General features: G+C 38.7%; 1 protein-coding gene across 7 annotated transcripts in view; it reads right to left on the bottom strand.

Annotated features, from left to right (window-relative positions):
• Positions 1-18944, bottom strand: part of LOC135089360 (E3 ubiquitin-protein ligase Nedd-4-like) — a 31900-nt gene that overhangs the window by 7796 nt on the left and 5160 nt on the right. The window contains exons 2-13 of one of the 7 annotated variants that reach the window (XM_063984924.1): positions 18740-18816; positions 18524-18614; positions 17938-17976; positions 17276-17436; positions 15023-15037; positions 14492-14654; positions 10976-11103; positions 10517-10664; positions 7389-7544; positions 5160-5267; positions 1107-1197; positions 632-802 (exon numbers count right to left, since the gene is read on the bottom strand). In XM_063984924.1, the coding sequence (XP_063840994.1) occupies positions 632-802; positions 1107-1197; positions 5160-5267; positions 7389-7544; positions 10517-10664; positions 10976-11103; positions 14492-14654; positions 15023-15037; positions 17276-17436; positions 17938-17976; positions 18524-18614; positions 18740-18816 (1348 nt within the window). Of the gene's footprint in view, positions 1-631; positions 803-1106; positions 1198-1548; positions 2711-5159; positions 5268-7388; positions 7545-10516; positions 10665-10975; positions 11104-14491; positions 14655-15022; positions 15038-17275; positions 17437-17937; positions 17977-18523; positions 18615-18739; positions 18817-18944 lie in introns of those variants that run through there. The other 6 variants (XM_063984927.1, XM_063984926.1, XM_063984928.1 and 3 more) reach the window with 6 other exon arrangements.

Below are 18944 nucleotides of genomic sequence, written 5' to 3'. Positions count from 1 at the left end.
GGCCTGATATATAGATTGACAGAATGAACTTATAATGCATCCATAACAACTGCATAAAAGTTGTATTTCTCTGGTGACACCATGGAAGCACTGACTTCCTGTATATTAGTTTTGGCAGCATGTGTTGATCAATAATGTAGTTAATCTATGATCTCTTTATCTACTACTTATCCATGAGATAAAACAAATGACCTTGTACCATCAAATATCACTTTAAGCTAAATCAAGAATATAAGGCTATATTGCATTTAAATTCTAATACATAAAACTGTAAGTTTAATAAGGTCAAGAATGGAAGAGTTAAAGAAAAAAGGATAATGTAAAACTAAAGAGGAAAATCTATCTAACTATATACCAAGCCTTCAATCTTACATAGGGTAGCCCAGACAAAGCACCACACACTCATATACACCTCATTCACACTCTTAGCTCCATAAACTCCTGGTGGAAAGGAATAGTCTTGTGGACCATCCTTTTTACACTCCAGGAACTTGAGTAAAAAATCAAAACAATAGAAATAACCTCTAAATTAATCTATCAATATCTACAAAAACATCTAAACAAACTACCATTACCAACACTGAGGAAGGCAGACACACATTCACTAACAAGCTTGTCTTTCTTTACTTACTGTGGTCAATGAAGAAAATCCGTCCATCTGTGTGTACTCTCTGTTCCCACCCCTCAGGCAGTGGTCCCAGCTCATCCTCGTGTTTCAAGTTGTTAGCGTGGCGTTGGTTGGGCGGCGAGCTTGGCATCCCAGAGCGAGGATCAATCCAGGTGGTCTGCTTGTTGATGTGGTCTGAGGGTGGAGGTTGATTTTTGCATTAGTGAGATGTGTTTATTCATCTAATTGTAGTACAGGGCTTGAAGAGTTACACTAACATAGTCTATCTGTGTGTTGGATATATAGTCATCTGGAATCTCTCTAGTGTCTTCCAACAACACTTCTTATCATCTCCAGCTGTATCTCTCTCACCTTTGAAAAACACACTAATCTGGTCTACCTGTGTATTGGACAGAATCATTCTAAAATAAAATCTCTCTCTCCAGTATCTTCCAATAGCACTTAATTATTTCCAGGTTCATATCTCTCTCTCTCTCACCTATGAAAAACACTCTGCCATTGGGAGCGACTTGGCTGGTCCATCCTCGAGGAAGCATCTCATCATTACTGCTGGTAGTCTGGTTCTGGGGCTGTGGACACCAAGAGCAAAGTTTCTTCAGCTGTGGCTCCTACTGTGTGTCTTACAGGTTATAATACAAAAGGCAATAGAGGTAAACACTGATGATAAGCTTGGCAGGTCACTGAGTATGGATTACACGAGTGTGCATGAAATCTTAAGGGTAGTGAATTTCAATGGGATGTTTGGGGAATAAAGAATGACAAATGTGTTCACTTTTGTCCACTTAATGAAGCAACTATAGCCTATAAATAATGCATTAATACCTCTCTCACTCTTACTTCAACTCTAAATATGCAGCTGTGCTAAGATAGAAGTCTTCTTAGTACAACCTAACAATCAAGATTAACATGACAAAAACCACCTGCTGGAAAAGAGCTTGGATCAGTCGAGGCCGTTGATGGGAATGAATAGCTACATCCCCTCGGCAAGTGTTACACCCATTGAGAACAACAGGCAGTGACTTGTTCCTCCACTTCTTGGCAAGGCGCTCCACTGCAGGAGTGCGGATGGGACTCTGATGTGGAGATGGTTCAGGGCTCAACCAACACTCCTCTATGTCTTCATCTGGGTGGTGGCGGTTCTGGTTTGCCAATGGGACATTACGGGAAAACCAGCGGAACCTCTTTGGTCCAATGCGGCGCCGGGTGGGTTGTGGGACAGTGAGGTGTTGACTAGAGGAGGTGGTGGCTGTGCCCTGCTGTGAGTGAACTGAGATCTGTACCTGCTCATTGCTATTTCTTGGAATTGAGCATGTTATCCATTCCTCCTCACTGTTATCTCTGCTGTTCCCTGCCTGGCCTTCAGGAAAGTTCTGTGGTGCATTCTCTAAGTCTAAGTCTGAGTCTGAGTCAGAGTCAGATTCAGAGTTGGTGGCTTGTGTCTGGGATAACTGGCCTGATGTGGAGGCAGTGTTAGAGGACACATTGGAGGATCTGCTGCTTGACTCTGTGGTGCAGACTGTGTTGGAGTGTGTGGCAGAGGTTCTGGTAGTCCTCCTGACAGTTCTGGAGATTGTGGTGGTGTTTACATTGCGCTGCTCCTCACGGGCACGCCTTCGGGCCTCACGCCTTCTCTGCCTGTCTTTATCCTCTTTCTCAGCAGCTATGCTCCTCACTTCTGGATCAGGAAACACTGCCTCTGTGTATATGGGTGCATTTGTCCCAAAGTTCACCACCACTATTTCCAAATCTTGCATTGTATTCCTTTGAAATGTCCCTCAACAATGTTTTCAGATCACCAGTCACACACTGAGTTTTTAAAGCATTTAGAGAATTTTCAACCATCAATCTGAGGTGTGTTTCAGCAGTGTGGTGTGAAGCAACTGAATGCTGTGAGGTGCAAGGCTATGACGCAGGAGGCACAGGGAGGAAGACACTGATCTCCAGATGACAGGAAACCCTACAAGTACCTACCTATTTCCATGAGCTCACTTCCTTGTTTGTTTGTGCTTAACACTGTAGAAGAGCAACCTGGAAGTCACCTGGATTGAAAATGCTAATAAAAAGTTAATCTCTAACATATCAATAAGAAACGAGTGATTTTAAAAAATCTTTATCATCAATAAATCTAATCTTTACATGAATATATCCTCCATAAAAGAATAACTATCAATTTTCTTATATAATAGCTTCATTACATTTGGTCACTCAATATGTAATTCAGAAATTTGGAGAGAGAGAGAGAGAGAGAGAGAGAGAGAGAGAGAGAGAGAGAGAGAGAGAGAGAGAGAGAGAGAGAGAGAGAGAGAGAGAGAGAGAGAGAGAGAGAGAGAGAGAGAGAGAGAGAGAGAGAGAGAGAGAGAGAGAGAGAGAGAGAGAGAGAGAGAGAGAGAGAGTGTTAGGGGCTTCAGTGTCAAAATCACTCAAGGCAAAGAGCAAGGCTGCTGACTGATCCTGTGCTTAACATGGAATCTTTTTTTTCCTCTGAGCTTGACATCTTCTAAAACACACACACACACACACACGATAGATAATAATGGATACATGTTGAATATTGCCACATGAAAGAGCAAATATAAAGAGGAATAAAAATAAATAGTTAAACAAATGAAAACACACACATAAATAAATTAACTGAAATAAAAATTCAATACATTATTCTTAAAAGATAGTGAAAAATGAGCTGATATGATATGCAAGAAATTAGTTACTTTATTATGGTCTGGTCCATGAATGAGGCAGGCAGACACTCCATGCCATGTTGGGGCAACCCAGACAAGAACATACACACTCACACCCTGTGTAAAGCTCTCCTTCCTACCTCTAGGCCTGCTATACAGCACAATTGTACTTTGGTTCTTCTTTTTGTATAATCTATCCATATACAAAATAAAATAAAAATAAGGAGGAAAGGTTCCCAATTCTATTTTTGACATGCAAGGAATACAATGGCAGTATTCTTCCACATCAGTTGTGGTGTGGCACTAAACTCTGTCCTTATCACTGTGGAAGCCAGAACATCAATGTAATGAGTGTAACAGCCAAATCTTAACTGAACCTCACCTCCCAAGAATTTATGCATTGTTCTGCAATCTTTTCTACTCTTCCATAACCTTTCAATAATTTGAATATCTTTGACATGCAAAATATAAATCTAAAGAGGCACTTGCATGCAGATATGCTGCATAATGTGCTTTAGAGGAATCTCATAGACTGCACAAACCACAGAAGCCATGTGGTTCAGGACCAAGCTGAACATGGTCTGGGAGCACAGCAGCTTGCCACACATGCATTATCTCTTAGCTTTTTGCCTGTAACTTTGATAGAGCCATAACTCTTAAATTTTGCTAATTTCTGAAGAGGTTATCAAGCATCTAACATTTGTGGCTAGAAATGTTGGTCTTATCCTGAAATATTAGGCTCACTGCTACGGACACATGACAGACATACAAATATACTATTAGCAATATTAGATTAAATCATAAGCATCACTAAAAAAAATTTGGGCAACCAGGATAGAACAAGAAATAACGGGTTCAAGCTTGAAAAATTTAGGTTTAAGAAAGAGAAAGGAAAGAACTGGTTATTAAATAGAGAGGCAGATGAATGGACTTGGTAATCAGGCTGTAAGTACTGAGTCATTAGAAAGCTTAAAGAGAAGATTAGACAGATTTATGGGTGGGGATGATAGGTGGAAATAGGTAGGTATATTTCATACAGGGAATGCCACATGTAGGCCTGATGGCTTCTTGCAGCTTCCCTTATTTTCTTATGTTCTTATGTTTTCTTATGTTCTGATTTTTTTTTTTTAATCATCACTACAACATTCAGCATTCCATCAACATTACAAAACTAAAGAAACTACCTCATCTTTTAGAGTCTGACAAATGAATACTAAAATAACTCATAGTTGAAAAATGCATAGAAATTGTTTTCCTTAATCTGTGAAACTGATACCATGAAACTGGTATGAGGTATTCCTCTGAACTAAAGAGTGTATGAGAAACAATGCAGTGCACATACACACAACAGTGAGCATCTCATGAACACAGGCAGTCTATTCTGTAAATTTTAAGGAGTGAAGCCACAAGGTTGCTGTGAACCACGTGACCTTCCCGGCAGTCAGCTCGACTCATGGATTACCACAAGCTTCTTACAGAGCAGGGTGAGGACACCTTTAAGGGTTAAATTCCTGTTTTGGCCTTTGGTACAGTGAATTCAACAACCATTTCATTTACCTTACAAATATCACCATTCTGATTTGCTGCAACTACTTCTAGTGAGCAACTGAGAAGCTGTGTACATAGATGGAGGGAGAGCTTGTTACTGTTATCATGTACATAAATTCTACCATGCACACACACACACACACACACACACACACACACACACACAAAGAGAAATTAATACACTTGGTCAAAGGTACACATCATCCAGTAGATAAACAGATTAAAACAAGTGATGGTGTTATGGTGAAGTGAGTGAGTGAATGAGTGAGTGATTGAGGGGGCAGAGGAGTGAGACTAGCGCATACCTTGGGTGCATTACTGGTGACACTAGTGGTGGTGACAGAGGTAGGGGTTGCAGGGGAACTTTTTGAAGGGGATGGACGTTGACCTGCTGAACTTTGTACCTCCTGAATCTGCCAAGACAAGCTGATGGTGGTAAGGAGCAAAGGAGCCCCGGTGAAGATTTCAAGTGTTCCTGGTATTGTACCCTCCACCAAAGCAGAGCAGGGCATGTAACTGTGACCTATGGCTGAGTGTTGGTTCTAGCTTGTATATGTCATCCCAATAGACAAGGTTACTGTGGTGCTTCCCCTATACACTGACTAACCAATGCAGGCTGAGAACACACCCAAGGAAACCTATGCTTTATGTTCTACTTAAGAATGAAGGATCAAGAAAGACAAAATAACTAACACACAATGAGAAAAAACCGACACCTGGTGTCCCATGTGCTGATGATGCATAAGTTGGAAGGAAAAAGCAAACTAATAAATGAAGGCTTTGAACACACCCACAAAAACCTTTATCTTCCTATCTGTTAAGAATGTACAAGTTGAAAGGAAAAACAGGCATCTAGAAAGTAATGAAAATATCTCAAACTTTGTCCTAAAATCCTAAATGCATACTGTACCATTATGTGATTTGTATGGTGTAAATCATACCCTTGTCTTTCCATGGTGGAAGTGTATACAACCCTAACTCACATATTTCCATCTATAATATTTTACTTATTACTAATCCAGCAGTGGGATGTGTACCTTATCAATCATGAAGGTCATATTTCTAACAACTTATTTTTCTGGCCAAGTAAACAGCTCACCTTCTTTTGTATCATGTGACTAGCTAAGTGTTCGTAACATCTGTAACTAGAATGTGCAAACTTCCTCTCAAAAATATGATGCTAAATGTGAATGTATTACTAACCACTATTCAGTTTTTCAATATATCTAACACTGCTTGATATGGAAAGTATAACAAACCAAATAAACAATTAACAGCTGGATACTTCCTACAAAATGGACATGAAGAGGAGAGTAACAAGGCCACAGCATGCTACGTCATGCCATGACCATGTAACTGCTGATGTGTGCCAGCTGTGTAAACAGCTTTGCATTGTCAAGCCAACACAAGCATTCACATCACTACTACAAGCAGGAAGCAAACAGGTGCATCCTGACAGCACCATCAGCCACAACAGGCCAAGGAGATGTGCACTCAGGCAGCACTGCAGGAACCACAAGCACACACATCCCAAACCACATCACAACACAACTACTACCCACCTGCTTTCTGTAGTATTATTTTAGCTAATGAATCCCTCCTCATCTACATAACTCTTGAATGCATTACTTTTTACTATTGACTGTACACATGAGACAAGGGTATTTTTTTACAGCCATTTGTTGTTTTTTGCTCTATGCTGATGTCACCCAAGAAATAATATCCTGATAATCTTCAGTTTACCACAAAAATATACTAATATAAAAATTATCAGAACAAAGTGAGCTGCAAGTGAGAAAGGCCTGCTGGCTGACAGAGCCTAATGAGGAATGAAAGAACTCTACTAAACACAAAGACTGTGATTCAATGCCTAATTATGAATTAATGAATGGGTAGAACAAGTCTTAAGAGGCATTTGAACTGCAGCAAGGTATCCCAGCCTGCACATGATGACACTGTAAACCAACTTTCACAACACAGTGGTTGCCCTGCAGATAGTGCATCTCACTAGCATGCTGTAATGTTGCCCCAAATTTTCCGTATCACTAAGAAAACCGGCGTAATTTTACTTGACACATGATCTGCATTACTCATTTAGAATTAAATCAATGACAGTTACTTGCATATATATTATATAAAGTAACAAGCAAACAATTAAAGCGTTAAAATAATTTTATCACTGACTGCTTCTAATATTCTTTAAATACAGTTCATGGCATCTAAGCCATTGACTATTAATACAAACTACATGAGAAATCAAAAGCTACTGTTGTCACAACTCAATAATTTGCAAATGGTCATCATGTATGGACAAAGTACTGGTGGCTATCTAGTAATTAGCTATAATATCCTTATTATATTCACCAGCAATTACCTTAGTAAATGTGATGAATATAAAGCAGAGTTATTTGACAATATCCTGGATTTTAATATTTCATGATCTCAACAGTGTGATCTACTGTTCTGTCTTCATCTAATTAGTGTAAGCAAAGCATCATGACAACAGACTATTGCATCACAACCATGGGTCTCACCTCTCCAGACACAACTTGATCAAAGGCAGGTTGTGCCTCCTCTTGGTGTCCCTCCCCATCCTCCTCCTCCTCCTCATCACCATCCTCATCATCATCATCACCATCATCATCATCATCATCCTCATCATCACCCTCTTCTTGGCCACCAAGTTGTTGCTAAATATTTTCAAAGCGCCAGTCAAGTAACCATGCAAAAGGTGGCATGCAAGACCGTGAGAAAAAGGAGTAAAACAGTTAGTCAGAACACTCTGTTCAATCACAGTCCACTAATGTATGTCTATTATCACACCAAAACAAAGGTTGACATCATCAGCAAGGAGCAACACCTGTCATTTCAACAGACAGGTCACACATGCAACATGGCCATAGAAGCTTAAATAAACAAAATCTAAATCTTTAAATGTAATAAGTAGATTTTCTTGCAAATAAAAATGAGATAACTCATAAAAATCTCAAACAGTTTAAGATACAGAAGCTTCTCAATCCACATGAATTATGTCGACAAGATAACACACTTCAAGTTGAGTATTCATGTGATATTTCCAATTGAAAATTGAGGGCAATGCCATAGTTGCATTCCATACAAGCAATTTTGATCTTATTCATTCACCAACTTAAAAGTGACCAATTATTCACTTTCCAAGATTCACATATCACAGCCATGCTGAATCACTGACCATTACACTGTCTGATCAAAGTAATATGGAGGTGCACACACATCAGTTTTCAAAATGCAAAATTTTTGATATTGGTTAAATTGTTAAAGTTCCTCTTTCTCCTGCAGCTTGTGTGCATAAATTATAACTATTTGAAATGATGGGATTGCTCAGAAGTGTAACAGCAAGGCCACCTGTGTGGAGAATAGATGCTGGGGGCTGAAGAAATCTGGTAATGTCATAAGCTGAAACATAAAAGGAACCTGCTGCAGGAGAGAAAAATGAGTGGTGGCAGCACTGCTGGCAACAAGAAGCTTGCTGGAGTGTCAAAAACAAAAGCAATGGCAAGAGATGATGAACATGGATTTTATGTACTCCCTGTGGGTACTGGTAAACTTGTGGCAGTGAAATGAAAAACAATCATGACTGGCAAGATTTATCTTTTGTAAAACCAATCTGTTCTGTTGACCAAGCTGCATTGCACTGACCACAGGATGAATACATGACCCACTGTGGTGAGAAACAAATCTTTCTTCAGTAGCTTTGGCCTGTATTTCTGATTGGTTCTGTTGGATAGTGAATCTAGCCACCTGTCAATGCTGTCAGTGTACTCATACCTGTTAAAAAAACATAAATGCCATGTTCACCAACATTTCTTGTCATCTTTATCTTCAACTCCTTCAGGAGAAATCTTGTGCTAGCAGTACAGCCACTGTACCTGACACACTTACATCCTGCTTCTGCAACAAGTTCTCTTACCAATCCATTTCATAACAGCCACAGTATATAATCCAACCAATAATCAAGGCATGTTGCCAGCCTCACAACCTGAGTCCTGGACCCTCACACCCTTAAACATATGGCGTTCCTTGGTACTGGACCAGCTGTCTTCCTGGCCAGAAACTGTCAACACTACAGCATGGTGGGCATTCACAGCTACAGTGAGAAATAATCTTATGCCTAAATAGTATTATATGTCTTACAGGAGTGCTACTACATAATTTGAGTAGAATGCAATTATGCCAACACAACAATCATGCTAATGAATTAGGGCAGAAAGCAGCTTAACAACACAATCTACAAAATTCCCACTTACATCTTAGAATTGAAAGAGAAAACAGAAGCCATAAGGTAATCATGTTATTCTAAATGTGTGATTTCAACTAGGGTGAATGGCAAACCTACAGATCCACTGAGACTAAGAGTAATACTTATGATGTATAAGGAAGAAGCAGAATGCAAACAATAGCCATTTGAATTCAGTGAGCCTCCACCACCATCTTTTGATCTATAAATGTATTTTTTCAGCTAATAAATACTCCTTTGTAACCTTTCAGATATAAGGATGATAAAAGAAAACAAACAAATACATATTTAAATATAACCTAGGAATGAATGAATGAATGAATGAATGGAAAAATTAATTAAATGATAAGTAATCCTATAGAGGAAATATATGAGCTTTTCCATCGCTTCTGAGAAAAGGAAGTATTTGGCTCCTCCTTTGCCTCATGAGAGAGAGAGAGAGAGAGAGAGAGAGAGAGAGAGAGAGAGAGAGAGAGAGAGAGAGAGAGAGAGAGAGAGAGAGAGAGAGAGAGAGAGAGAGAGAGAGAGAGAGAGAGAGAGAGAGAGAGAGAGAGTGTGTGTGTGTGTGTGTGTGTGTGTGTGTGTGTGTGTGTGTGTGTGTGTGTGTGTGTGTGTGTGTGTGTGTGTGTGTGTGTGTGTGTGTGTGTGTGTGTGTGTGTGTGTGTGTGTGTGTGTGTGTGTGTAGTACAGTTTAAGGATAAACATGTACAGTTCCCAGTACAATATGTTTTTTTTCATACTATTACTAGCATGTGATTAAATAACCAAATGTACATTTTGTACAACACACAAGGAAAACCACAACAAAGCAGTAACATTCCAAATTTTTTTCCAAACATAAAATCAGGTAAGCAATTGGTATTAGGTCATATCAAACCACACGTGAAATTTTGACAAAGTTCCATGTGAGTGTTCCTGAACCCATTATCTGTCTGCACATTCTTTCATACTGCTCTTCATTTAGAAAACAACATCACCACATTACCGACACATATAAATACAGTAGTTTCCCGAAAAATGACAGACAATGAAAAAACAGTCATGAGTTTTGAGCGAGTGAGGAGGATTCACATCTGACAACCTGCCAAGCCAAGCCAGTCAAGGATACATCAAACAATAAAAGACAAAAAAGTATCAGGTAATGCATAGGTCAATACAAACACATAAATAATTGATAAAAAAAAAAAAAAAAAAAAAAAAAAAAAAAAAAAAAAAAAAAAAAGCATTTATATATTCCACATAGAAAATAAAATAAAATGCTTACAAGCTCAGTTAAGCAACTGACTCCAGCAAAACATATAGAAAAAAGTCTATCTAAATGAAGTATTTAAAGGTATATAGTGTTGGAATATTTCATGACTGCACTAACAAAGGACTTGGACTTACCCACTGTAGGATTCTGGAGTTATTCCCACCTCCAGACACCTCACTGTCATCCACCGATATATGGAACCTTCGGCGAAACTCATTTCTGAATTCGTTCTGTGCAGACTCCATCCGTTGAAACCGCTCCTGTTCATCATTTCCTTGGGAACTGTCAAAACTAAGGTGAGTCATCCACACACCAGGAGGTGGCACCAAAACACAAACCCCACACTGGCTAAGTTTGGCTTACAGGAACATTGTGTGATGTCTTTGCAGTATTTTAATAACTAAAGATTTTCCTTTCAGCCTCCTAGTACATTGCCCACTTAGCCAAAACTAAAATAAATATGAAATTACTTACATACTCGTACTTGCTAAAGATGTTGACATAATTCAATCATTTGGGAAAAAAATATTACTCAAAGGGTTCACTTTACCATAAGGTCAGAGGTCTGCCCAACACTAAAGGGACAGAAGTACCTGGTGGGACGCTCCCACTGTGTGGTGCGAGCATTGTGGTTGACGTAGTAGGTCCTGCCATTTGCATCTTGTCGCTCTTCCCAGCCACCGGGTAGAGGACTCTGGCTGTCGTTGGGCACTACAACAGGCTGTGTACACAAGGATGTAGTCATGCGTAGCACAGGAAGTCACAATACATTATACTAAATATTGGCATGCACTCCAGTACATGATGAACTTTTTATTTAAATCTTAGCTAGACAAACTGCAAACAAACGCAACTCCCTTGACAAAAAAGATAAGCATGGCACAGATTTTTTTTTTTCCTAGTATGACAGCAGGGTGAATATTTATTTTCTTATCTTTACTTTTATTTATAGAAAGATCAATCTCTTCTTATTTTTTGTTCTAAATTTCAATGCTGGCTGGCACCTTAGTCTCAGGCTTCCAGAACAGATGAGGAATTACTGGGCAAGGAATATTCAACAAATTTTAAGTGTATTTCCATTTTAAATAAAAAAAAATGTACACAGGAGATAAAAATGTTAATTACAATCCATCCTATATAAATAGTGATCTCTCAAGACCATCAGTGATACACAAAAACATCAACTCTACAATTTATCTGAAGACAAGTACATTGTAATGCAGTGCAGTGCCATCAGGATGTTGGGATGGCTGAGGACAGGACAGAGAGGTCAGAGGAGCAATAGTGAAAAGTTCATGAACACACTTTGTACACACCCAAGTGATCTCTTCCACTAACACATCAACACTCTACTAGATACTATATCTTTTAATTCATTGAATATTTACAGCAACCCTGCAAGTGACTCTTATTAAATGTCCTCTTTCTTTTTGACAATAGCTGACAATTATTAATCATGACCATGGCAGGGATGAATGGATAAATCTTTAAAGAAAATAACAAAGCCTGTCTCTTAGATCTTAATCTAGTCCAGATAACTCAAGGGGACCAACCTGTATGCTGCACTTTTTCCCAAATGCAGTAAACTGTAAAACGACGTTCAGCATAAAAAGGGGAAATCAACTAAATGTCATTACTATCAGCAACACTAGAGCTATAACAACTATACAATGCTGACTAAAGCTTGAGCTCTGTATCTTCTACTGTTTGGTTAGAGAGAGCAGTCAAGGAAATGGCTAAGAAGATCAACCCTCCCAGCTACACTTTGGGTGGGTTAGATTAGGTTAGGATAAAGTAACATAACCTAATGTAACCTAACCCATTAAAAACTAACTCATCTCAAGAGTTCCTTCAATGACTGATCTACGTATGATCCAAGAAAATTATTCTACAAATACGTTACTCAAAGGACATCCAATATTATATTCAGAGTTCACAGTTGTTCATTCTTTTCATTCTCAAAGCAATAAGTATATCAGTAGTTGCCTAAGTATCATGACATCTACTTGTCATTTCATTCTAATTTTTCATTTCATTGCCAAGTAGTTTTCATCACCTCTTATCCATTTCAGCAGTGAAGTCTTTAACATAAACACATTACTGAATGTGCTCACACTTTCAAGTCTGCCTCACAGTAAGCACACCCATCAGATCCCCACAATGTGGTAAACAAAACCCTCCAGCTTCCACATCATAAATTCCTGTATTCTTGAATTCTTCAGGGTTTCACAAAAACTATTTTCAAAGGCCATAGAAATTATCATCTGAGTTCTCTATTGGTTGTGGAAAATCTTTTTCAACTATCACTAGAACCACAAAATCACCCTTGAAAATCATAATAATTTTCAACAAAGGCTATGATAAATAGTCAATATAAGACCCAAAATGTTCGAAAATATTGCCCATGATTGTGTTTAAACTTATTTCATGAAATCTACTCATATGTCAATGATCTCATCATCTTTCTTAACATGTATTTACACTGAGCAGGAAAACAATGAAAAGCCGTATGTAGCTATGGCAGATTACTAGAACTGGTTGAATATTCCTCTTGCTGCCTTATCATTATGAGCATCAGCCTCTTTTGAGTCCCTATAATGGCTGCAGTAAGTTATGCCTGATACTGTGCCATGCTGGGTAAGCCTTGACACAGACTCTCTAATGTTTATCTTCCCTAGCTCAGAATTCAAACCCAGGTCCTCCTGCTGTAAATTAAGTGCTTTAATTCCTACACCACTGAGCTAAGCACTCATTTTAGTGATAATTAAGGTCAGAAAACACTTCAAGATCAAAGACGAATTATAACATGTGGAAACTGGTACACTGATGGCTAGATCAGTGACAGATCTCCATTCACGTTCCATACCTCTAAGATAACTTTTTTGGAAGGACGTTTAAAAAGATCTATAGATTTCTACACTCAGCTGGCTTGGAGATAACAGTAAAGAGATGATGGTTAGTAAAAAATTGTACAAACATCACCCAACAAACTTTCTCAACAACTTGACAAACTTAGAGCAAGTCTCCAACATCATAATTTCTATATTTTAATCATAGTCCCACAAGCTGTTTATGTTGAGAGAGAGAGAGAGAGAGAGAGAGAGAGAGAGAGAGAGAGAGAGAGAGAGAGAGAGAGAGAGAGAGAGAGAGAGAGAGAGAGAGAGAGAGAGAGAGAGAGAGAGAGAGAGAGAAAGGGGCAATATTCCAAAACTGGATGACAAAAGTAAGAATCCTCAGCTTCCTAACATAAGTGAAGATATACTTGTACTGACATGCTTTGAACAGTGAGTGACCTTAATAGTGAGGTTCCATGCACTACAGACTGAAGACCACCGTGGTGCAGCCCTGGACAAGTCAGTTAACTTTCCTCATCCAACTCCCAATGTGTTAAGCATTTCCCTTCATCTTAGTTTTCTGATATATATTGACAGTCTTGTACAATCAGGTGAAAGATTACAATCTGAAGCCTTGAGATTGAGAGAAAGTCAAATGCACAAGTGAAAGTAGATTACAACTTCTGATGGCAACTGTGCACATTCTGCTCAGTGTGTGATGACTGGTGGTTTGATTTAAGTATAACATGCCAATGAAAACAGGACTTCACTGCTCAAATGGATAATGTGCATGACCCACACAGCTGCTGCAGATAACAGGACACACTTCATATTGCTATATTACTCTGAACACTTGAGGAAAAGGTAGTCTATTTAAAGGCAAGTTTTAAGCTTGTAAAATTCTACTGGAAGCCATGATATAAGAATTTACTGCAGCAACTGTTTGGAAATGGTCAGAATAGTAATTAAGTATAGGTTAAAGAAACCCTCATTTTACATGACTGATGATTTCAAGTCAGTTATACCAATAATTAACTGAAAACCATACAAACTATTGAATACATCCATTGAATACATGAGCAACATATGATCTTTCTCAGTTGAGGTAAAAAAAAAATGCTTCATCAGCCAAAGGAAAACAAGAGTGTAAATGGAGGGCCTTAAGTGCATGAAAGGAAGGGAAGGCAAGTGGTTGGATAGTACACAACTGATTGCTAACTGAGGGAAAGTGGCATATCTTTCCCCTGTGTTGGCAATGGTTTGTGGGAGACTCACCTGTGCAGGGGACTCCTCCTGGCCACTGCTGTTGTCAATGCTCACTACCTCCCAGCCAGCCTCCTCTGGGGTCTGCTCACCTGATGCCCCGCTGTTGCTGGCGCCATCATCAGCGATGTATGCCATGTACAGCTGCAGGTGGCCCTTCACCCTGGACCTGGAACTGTGAACAAGGGATTCAATGTTGCCTGTAAGAACAGTCTTGGAAGAGCAGTAAAGAGGGTCAGGCTGTTGGAAGCAAAGGAAGGCCTGAACCACACCCAACTGAAAGGGACAGCTGAATACACTTTCTTATTGAGTTAAATTTTGTAATGCAATCTATATAGCAGGTTAACATCCCCAGTGAAGGGGGGGTGACTGAGACAAGACATCATGCCTTGTCTCAATGTAGAAATAAAAATACAGAGGAGGGGGTTCCTAGTCCCCTCACTCTGTCCCTTTTAGTCGACTTTAACGACACGCAGGGAATACGCTGGCAGTACTCCCCCAACCCGGCCATGGAGAGTGCGGCCAGGCTGTGCCACCCCATACCCTTTTTTCCATCCTCTGAAAGGAAGACAGGACAACTTTTATAAATTTTGTCTCTTCCTCCTCAAGAGGTGGTAGGTAAAAAAATAAAATAAAATAAAATAAATTAATAAAAAAAAAAAAAAAAAAAAAAAATATATATATATATATATATATATATATATATATATATATATATATATATATATATATATATATATATATATATATATATATATATATATATATATATATATATATATATATATATATATATAATAAACAAACAAATTAAAACAAATAAAAAAATGATAAAATGATACCAGAACATATAAATAAAATAAAAATCAAACAAACAAATAAATGAATAGATAAATGAAATATGACGAAAGAACAATAAATCATACAGTGGTGCACCAAGTTTTGCCTGTGCAGCCTCAAAGTGTGCAGGCTACAGGAGACTGCAACATATACACAGCTGTTCTTTTTCATCTATTTCCCCATCAGGACAACACTCATTATGGTATTCTTTCCCATAAGAATAATTTCCCTAACTTTCATGGTTTCACATCCATCCCTGTAGCAAGAGAAGCAGGGCAGGGTGGCAGACTTAGTGGCTGGGTTGGAAGAATACTGTCCCCTTGCTGCACTCCCTGTGTTGCAAAGGTAAAGACAGAACGTGAGGAGACTCGGTACTCCCTCCCACAGCAGTGTGTGGTTACCCCTGTGTGTGGCCATTTTTATCTTTGATGTCTTGAGGATACTGCATTTGATGGCTTATTACACACACACACAAAGGTAAGGTTTTGGGTCAGTAATACACAATACATATCTAGATGCTGAAGTGTCATATAAAAGTCACAACAAATAGCTCTCTTAAAAACTCACTTTCTAGTCCTCTGTAAGCTTCATCTACATTCTATAGCAGCAGTGCACATGAACAGTACTTATTTTGTACTGCTATTCATACAATATACAAGATAACACTAAGGAGAAGGAAGCTGTGCAAACCATGAAGACAAACACACACACACACACACACACACACACACACACACACACACACACACACACACACACACACACACACAAGCAAACAAACAGTGAGTGGCATACAGCCCAGTGTTTCTGATTTAATCCAGGAGTCACTGTGCTACGACATCTTCATGAAACTTTAACTTACATTACATTACATATTTGTTTTTATTAACAGGAAGAAACAATGCATGGATAACAATGACCACGAATATAAACTTTTTTTTTTGAAGATGAGTATCAGGGTATTTTTATATTTTTCATACTTAAACTGCTTTCTATGCTTTCTCATGTTTTACAAATCATCATTATTAACATTCATGCTTTAAAACTTTTACTAGCCATTTCTTTAACCATATCATCTCCTAATTGACATGCTTGTTTACCTAGTCCCTAAAAGCAGATGCAGTGTGTAGGTCTTTTCCGTACTGTATGCAGTATGTATGTACATAGGGTCCAAGAAGCTTTTCAAGGGAAGAATTGGGATTTCACAAAGCTTAAAGCAGGAGACATTAAAAATGATATAATGTACTGTGCATCTTTCAGAAGACCTACAAGCATCAGATGAAGTGATTTTCATTTTTTTATTTTCAAGAATAATTGTGCTTAAATTGTGGTGCATCTAATAAGCCATCAAATATGATGAATAGGTGCCATTGCTGACCACCAGTCTAACTCAAAACCTTTCGGACCTCCATAGCACTTCCTGAGATGTGACAAAGCATAATGAAGACAGATTGAAAGGTTTCATGCACTTGTTTTGAGGAACCAATTAACAACAAAACTTGTTGCATCACTGTAGTAAAATCATAAGAAAGCAAAGAAAATAAAAATCATAAAATAGAGAAAATAGAAGTAAAAAATCATGCATTTCTCTTGTTGGTGAGAATTCAAAATTACCAGATGAAAGATTAAAAATCAAAATAATGATTGAGCAGTGGAAGTAACATCAAGTTCTGGGTTGACACACAAAAAGAACGGCACAAAGTGAGATGACTATGAGAGTAGTAAAAGTATACATTAATATGGTGTACCAGGAATATGCAAGGAAATCTCCAATGAAGCCATAGTAATAAAATATATGAAAGAATAGGGTGAGAAGAGGATTAGAGGAGTGGAGCATGCTAAGTAAGAATGCAAAGATAATAGTGAAAGAAGACCCTTCCCTCAGTCATCCCTTGCAGAGGAGCTCTCAAGAACAAGTGTCAGACAGAGGTAGACACATGACATCTGGCTTTTCACCTCCGTTGTTGCAACTTGAAGTGTCGGTGAGGGATCAGCCGGCCTTCCATCTCACGCGGCAAGTTGACCAGCGGCAGCTCCACTTGGCCCAGGAAGTCATCCCGTGTGAGTCGGTTCTCGTCAAACACTTCCAGCACCAGCTTGTGTTCAGCTGGCTTCACCTGCACAGACCAGGAAATGTGTCAACAAATCTACCTCCAAACTTGTACACATAAATTTACTTATAAAGCTTACACCCAGAAGTACTTATTAATTTATCATTCTTCTAAGGTGTTAATACATTTACCCCGCCACACCAGTACATACACACTTCCCACTTTACACTTACAAAACTTTCATCTAGAACGGCTTACAAATGTATCACCCTCCATGGACACACACACACACACACACACACACACACACACACACACACACACACACACACAAACCACAATCATTCTAAGAATGGCACATATTTTTCTCATCTTCAAACAATTTCAAAACATTTGCAACTACATAATTATACGTAATTTCTCCATACCTCCTCACTTTTTTCCACATTACAAGAATGCATCCTTCCTACACACAAAGATGTCACCTAATAACACACTCCTTCATTACGAAACTGCGCATTGTCCATATGAGAACTTAACTGAACTACAGACTCTATCCTTACTTACTCTGAACACAAACTCCTGATCCCATCTTGGATTTAGTGTCTGGAAAAATATAAAGCAGTTAGTGAATTATCTTGAGAGAGAGAGAGAGAGAGAGAGAGAGAGAGAGAGAGAGAGAGAGAGAGAGAGAGAGAGAGAGAGAGAGAGAGAGAGAGAGAGAGAGAGAGAGAGTGAGAGAGAGAGAGAGAGAGAGAGAGAGAGAGAGAGAGAGAGAGAGTTACAATAGCACAACTCTGCATACACATGGATAAAAGACAATAATACTGGAGAGCAAAACAATCAAGGTCAGTCACTGAATACTAAGGGAAGAAATAACTGCTACACTCAATGTATGGAAACTAACACATGGGTGTGCATTCCTCAAGCACAAGAACATCTCAAAAAGACCAGCAGGTATCACTTAACACACAAAGTTTCCCCAGATTAATGAATTTCACCATTTCATTCCACCTACAAGATTCCCCTACAAACAATTATCCCATGACAAACTGTCACAACGTTTCATAGCCACATGTGAATGCTAATGGTGAAACTTTCAGAGGAATCTTTATAGATGGAACTGACAAAGACATATACCACTCCCACTCACCTTCTTCTTGGTCTTGGTGTGAACCTCATCCACCACATCATCTCCTCCATTGGCATTTATGTTTATTAATTCAATCTTTACATAAGGGTCACTGCAATAAGGAAAATATGAGTGTTAGATTGAGTATTTTTAGTAAATGTTGGCAGCAAAGTTAAACTTTTGTCAATACTTATGAATATGTATATACACACAGTACACGGCTATCACATTACTAACCTTGCACCAAAAATGTCTTTTTTTGCTAGTCCACTACCGCCTATTACCTTCAACCGCACTAGTTTGGTGGGCTCAACCTGAAAGGAAAAAAAATATATTTATAATGCTGTTCTCATACAAATGAGTAACAAAACTGCAACCTAGGGATTGCAAAAGAAGTCAAGCCACATGGATAACTGGATGGTGAGATGGAAAGTATTACTGG

This window comes from Scylla paramamosain, chromosome 32 (genome assembly GCF_035594125.1).
Source record: "Scylla paramamosain isolate STU-SP2022 chromosome 32, ASM3559412v1, whole genome shotgun sequence".
Classification (NCBI taxonomy): domain Eukaryota; kingdom Metazoa; phylum Arthropoda; class Malacostraca; order Decapoda; family Portunidae; genus Scylla; species Scylla paramamosain.
Note: the sequence above shows the minus strand (reverse complement) of the source record. Positions and strands in the feature narration are given on the sequence as shown.